This window comes from Pezoporus occidentalis, unplaced genomic scaffold (assembly GCF_034315485.1).
Source record: "Pezoporus occidentalis ecotype Australia unplaced genomic scaffold, CSIRO_AGI_Poc_V1 ctg17, whole genome shotgun sequence".
In the NCBI taxonomy this organism is placed as follows: Eukaryota; Metazoa; Chordata; class Aves; order Psittaciformes; family Psittacidae; genus Pezoporus; species Pezoporus occidentalis.
The window spans coordinates 2279138-2285137 of record NW_026913531.1 but is presented as its reverse complement, the minus strand read 5'-3'; the positions used below and the strand labels follow the sequence as shown (position 1 = coordinate 2285137).

General features: G+C 42.2%; 1 protein-coding gene across 1 annotated transcript in view; it reads left to right on the top strand.

Moving 5' to 3' along the window:
• The first annotated feature begins 249 nt into the window (after positions 1-249).
• PTPRR (protein tyrosine phosphatase receptor type R) overlaps positions 250-6000 on the top strand; it is a 152484-nt gene continuing 146733 nt past the window's right edge. The window contains 2 exon segments of the mRNA XM_062613737.1: positions 250-315; positions 318-432. Of these exon segments, the coding sequence (XP_062469721.1) occupies positions 250-315; positions 318-432 (181 nt within the window).

Here is a 6000-nt window from a genome sequence, read left to right as displayed (position 1 = left end):
CATGCTGCTGGAACTGGAGACCTCTCCCTTCGCCACTCATCCCGGAGGACACTTCGGGTCCCCGCGGCCTCCCACAAACCCATCTCCCGGGGACAAGGCCTGGACGGGGACCGGCACACGATCCCACACGGAACCACGGCCGCCTCCCGCGGTCAGCCCGCCGCTCACCTCACCCCGTGCCGCTGAGGCAACCGAGGGCTCCCACCCGGCCGCCCGCGAGCGCTGCGCATGCGCAGCGGGCTCCCAGGCATGCTCACTGACGGGGGCGGGGGGAGCGGGACGCGGTGGCGCGACGCTGCCGGGCTCAGCTCCCCTCGGCTCGGCTCGGCTCGGCTCGGCTCGGCTCGGCTCGGCTCAGCGCGGCTCGCACCATGAGGCGGGCGGCCGCGTGCCTGCGGGCGCTGTGCCTGCTGCTGCACCTCCGCGCTGCAGGTCAGCGGGGCGGCCGGGGCCGGACGGTGGGGCGGGAAGGCGGCGGGCACCCGCTTGTGCCCGGCGGCGCACCTGTTGTGGCGGGGCGGGGGGTGAGCGGCCCCGAGGGGGCTCGGCTGCCGGGGTCCGGCGGGCGGTAGCGGCGGGTGGCTTGAGCGCTGTTCAGCACCGCGGACAGCGGGCGGCCGGGGAGCCCTGCGGAACGCGCCGAACCCCGCGGACCCGCATCGCGCGGACCTGAGGCTGCGAGGGATAAAATCCTGCGTCTTTACCCCCTTGCCTCCGTATTCGTTTATCACTTGAGGGGTGGTGGTGGGGCGTTGCTACTCGCGTTCGGTCGTAGCAGCAGGGTTTTTTAAGGAAGGGAAATTTCAGCTGCGACAGCAGGCGTTTCAGCTGTAGCGGTGGTGATCATAAATCCTCTCTCTGCTTTGCTAGCAAAACGTGTGCCTCATTCAGAAATGTAGTTAGCGATGGGAGCCATGGTACATACATAAAGTTCCACCGCCAGTTTCGTTCTGATAGTCACAGTTTATATGCCTGGTATAAAACCCGGGCTTCTTTTAAGTCACTTAAAGCAGCTTATTGCTCAGAGTAATATGCCATCTCTCTCCCCTGTGCAGACTTAAGTATGTATACTCTTAGCAAGGAAATAAAATCTAGGGTAACTGTATAACTGAGTTAAATTCTCAATTAGTAAAGTTGAATAGTCTCTTTGGTTTATCATTTCTGGCAAGTGTAGCTACTTCTGAAATAGTAAATGGCTGTTGCACCCTGCTTGTAACTTCATTGAAGTCCAATTAAGAACAGAGGTGAAATGCACAGGTACGGTTTCTTTTGCTCCCAGGAATGTTGTTTTTAGGAGAGATTTTTAAGATCCGACTGATTGGCATTGTCTTACTACAGAATCATTAAAAGTAATAGTTCAACTTCATGTCTCTTTTAATGGGGAAGCAGTGCATGAACATGTGTACTCCTCCCCCAAATAAGCTGTGTTATGGAAATAGTTGTTTGTATGGATTCATCAAGAAGCAAGAACTGCATTTTTTATTTTTTTTTTCTCTTTTGCTGCTTTCAGGAGAAGTGGTTTGCCCCAGTTATTGGTATTTTATTGCCCTGGAATATTAGGCTACACTTCATAAAACCTCAGAAGCTTCTTTCCGGTATATCTATAGTTAGGAAGCTTGTGCTGCTGTGCCTTATATTCATATGTGCAAGAGATTATTGACTGAAAGGGAGCATTTCATGATCCATTTTAATAAAAGCCTTAAGCTGCTTTTAGATTGTTCCTTTGCAACATGTACTAAAATGATCATCTGTGCAAAATTAGTGTACAGCCTCTTTGACAAAACATGCCTTTTAATCTCCTCTATTAATAGTGGACTTCACATTAGTTTTAATGTGCTTTATTTTTCTATCCAACTAATGGAAACTGGGTTTACATCCTGCCAGTAAGCCATTTACTTTCCTTACTAAGTTTTATTTGTTTCATAATTTACTGGGAATGCCTGCAGACAAATATTGGCCTTTATTATTAAAATATCTCTAATCATGAGAAAAAGAGGGGAAAATAACCATTTATATGGTGTTACTTTGCTCCCTGGAAAATAACTGTTTCAGAGAAGGCAACAGGATGGACATGAGCTGAATTCAATCTTTGCATATTGGGCATGGCTGCCACTAAGCACACGAGCTGTGCTTCCTCCAAGGCAGGGCTGCATACAACTTGCTTTTGTTGGAAGTCATTGAAGATACCACAACAATGAAATAGCAAGCTTAAACTGCTAAGATTTCTCCATTTCGTTTAACGGAAGTAGAAAATTCAGCCTTACACAGGCTACCACTATGGACATCTTTTATGTATAGCCTAAACTTATGAATTATTGACATCAATTTTGCAGCTTTGGTTGCATTCCACTTGCCACTAATGCTAGGTCACAAATTATATCCCAAATGTCATTTTTTTTTTTGTAATGTGATGGAAACTGCTTGGGTTTTTTGATCTGACTCTGAATTTGTATGAGCCATGTTTCTAGGGAATGCTGTCAGCAGATATTAACAAAATTTCCCATGGTATCAGTTAGTGAGAATAGATTTTAGAGAAAACATAAGTCTATATTTACTGGAGCTGATGCTACAGCAAAAAGAATTAATAATCTGTGTTTAAATAATGTTTTATAATGAAAAGGTAATGCATGTCATATAGCAAATCTGGTTTCCTATGGAAAGACTATTCTACTATGAATGTGTTTACAGTAGCCACATATGCATTCACACAAAAAATGGAAAATATTCTTGTCAAATATGTGATCAAGCATATTCATGTACTTAAAAAGGTACTATTTTAGTAAGTTGATTGAGATTCCAATTCCAGTAAGGCATGACAGCTGTGTAAACAGAAAATTAAATCCAGTTGTGCTGTTGATATACCCATATATTTCTTGCTGAAATCACAGAAACTTGTGTGTGCATCTCTGAAAACAGAATTAAGCCCTTCTGCTGAGTGCAGCAGGTGAAGTAATCAACCTATATAGAGCTTGCTGTTGGATGAAGACCTAAATCAGTAGCAACTGATTACAGGTCGGCATGAACCTTCGACTTACACTTAGGCATTGCATAAGCCAGTGCCCGACAGGACAGGTTATACTCCTTTTTAGTAGGTATGATCTAATATGTATTCTTGCAATAAAGATCTAATACCTCCCAAGGTGACTAGGAAGTATTGTTTCCTTGTTAAAGAATGGAAGGTGCTAGCAAAATCACAAAGTGATGCATTAGGCTAACTTGTAAATAGAGAGCCATTAGAGTCATTGAGGTTACTCAACTAATTAACTCTTTCACCTCCTTTTCTTTCTGTAACAAATTTTGTGAACAGAATTAAAATGCTGAATTAAATATCCAGTCATAGGAAATACGCAAGAAAAGTCAACTAGACTAGAAAAAAAATCTTATCAACTCACCACTTGCCTTACGTTAAAAATCTCTCTTTACAAGAGAATTTTTTTCAGAATTTGCTTTTAGGATGGACAAACCCTGGTCCTGGGAAAGCAGAGAGTTAACAACTCAGGTCATCTAAGTCATGGTTTCTTGAGCAAAGGCTTTACATTGGCTTGCTAAGGACTTCTGTTACCTCATTTTTTTTTTTATCCTCTTAATTGGTGAAGACATGCATTGACAACCTTAAGTCAGTATGGACCAATACTTTCCTACTAGACTTTTCAGAGAGGAAACATGTAGATCCTTGTTTCGATTTCTTGATGGATTCATTCCCCAAACCCCCCAGCTGAATCAGATAAAGCTTGAGGTAGGAAATTGTGGTATTCTAACTTCTTCGGGCAATGGTGTAATAACAGGGGGATTGCTTATATCAAAACAAGAATTTCTCTGACCACAGATTAACACTTCTTTGCGTAGAATTCACTGGGTTCAGAAACATGTTATAAATATGCTAGACTGATTTTGTTAATTGGTACCGAAGTCAACAGGGTGATTTTACTAAGTTCTGCTGGGAAGAAACAAGTACTTCAGCTTTCCTGGTAAAACATGCACTGTGTGGTATTCTCATAGCTGGAAATGACTGGAGTGGGTATGTGGTTTCTACTTAAGTGTTGGAGGGTCTCTGTTCCATAAAGTACACAAGCTCTGTCACAGTAATAAGAAAAACTGGGGACTGTACTTCTAGGGTTGAGGTGAGATCTGCACCAAATGCATTCACAATCACATCCATTTCAGTAACCTCATACTAACGAGTGAATAATGCTAGTTTCTAAATACATTTAGAATGAATGTGAAGGAGCTACTGATTTAAAAATGTACTGGAATTATGCTTCATTACACTAACATAATCTAAATGAAGCCAGTACTTATAATTGCCTTCTTTAAAAAAACATATTGCTGGCCATGAGTGGGTGTTTTTACTAGAATAGACATTTGTGCCTTTTATTAGTAGAATCATGCATAATCAGGGGGTAGTCATCTGTCTCTTTAAAGGTTCTTTTGGGATAAATAGTTTTATAATAAAGTGTCTGACTTCATATTTTTGAGGAAGTATTTCATTGGAAAAGAGACTCATGCCATGTTTTTACATTTGGAAATTCTTGCTGTTCATTATTTTGAAGACATCATCTTCCACAATAGGTTTATGCTCAGTACATCCATTAGGAAATTATTGAGGCTAGTGATCTTGGAATCCATGCCTAATTTCATTTGTTGCATTACGAGAAGACTGAAACATCGTAGACAGCAAAGGCTGGTTCCAGTTTCTCTGGAGAGTGAAGCAGGAGCCTTGCTGAAAAACCATGAATTGGGCTCTTGGGGAAGTGTGTCTCTCCAGAAGGGAGCTAATGAGATAACAGTGTGTGGCCGTGTTTGATCGTGGTCCCCCTCCATGGGTATGTTAAGAGGTTTCATGTAGGGGGCTAGAAGGAGGGGTAGGATTCTTACTCCCTAAAGCACAGTCATTGTCCTGTTGGATTTTCAGCATGGCTTCAAAATAAGTACTCGGAGAAGCTTAACAAGATCTGTTTAGAAATCCTCAGTACTATTTCTGAGAGTAGTATTACTGCAAAAAAACCCAGCCAAAACTTTAAGGCTGAACTTGACTTCCTTCGTGTCAGCTGTAGTTTCTGTGGAAATACTATATATTTACATCCACGTTATATAGAGCAGAATTTAGCCACAACCTTTCTTTGGAAAATTACAGTAATCACAAAATTAGCACATTGATGCACTGCTTTCTCACACCTTCTGGAATAAAGTCTGATGTGAGACTATATGGTACATTAGTGCCAGGGTATAAGTATGGCAGAGTACTTTAGTGCCTTTGGGACCAATGGCTCATCTCTTAATTCACATGAGTAGACCTAGTGAAATCAATGGTCTGTGGTATCCAGTTTCATTATTGACATATTAGGCAACAGGCCCATGAAACAAGACGCAAAGTGTCTTTTTGAGAAAAATACCACTTGTGCTTAATTCAAATTCACTGTGGCTATTTTTGGCCTGGGCTTTTTTTTCCTTTTTTTTTCTCCCCTACTGAAAAGGCCAAATTCAGCAAAATTGAATTTGCAGTTGTTTCTATTTTCAGTAGGTTGCTTATTAGAAAAGGAAAAAAATTATTCCTTGCAATCATCTCTCTCTCCTCTTCCCTCTCTTGTATGTAACTCCCCCTCTCTGGGGTGCTCTCTTACTCTCTTACGCACATGTGGGTGTCCTTGCTTGCTCTCACACACACAAACACACACGGAAAAACAAACTGTATATACATTTACATGCATACATACACACATTTTGTACAAATTGGTTTTGTATTTATTTTTTGTTTTGGTCAGAAGTGCTTTTGTGAGGCAAACCAGGCAAACTTGAAAGTTAAAAATATGAATCCACTCTGTTTGGTAGCACGTGCATGAAGCAACACATTGAAAGTTTTGGAACTGACAGAAGAATTCACCTATGAAAATACTTTCCCATGTATAACAGTCTTTGTAGCAGAGGGACTTGCAGGCTGTGACAGTCCCCATCATTCAGAGAATAACTCCAAAACATATAGCCTGATCACATCCTTCCTTC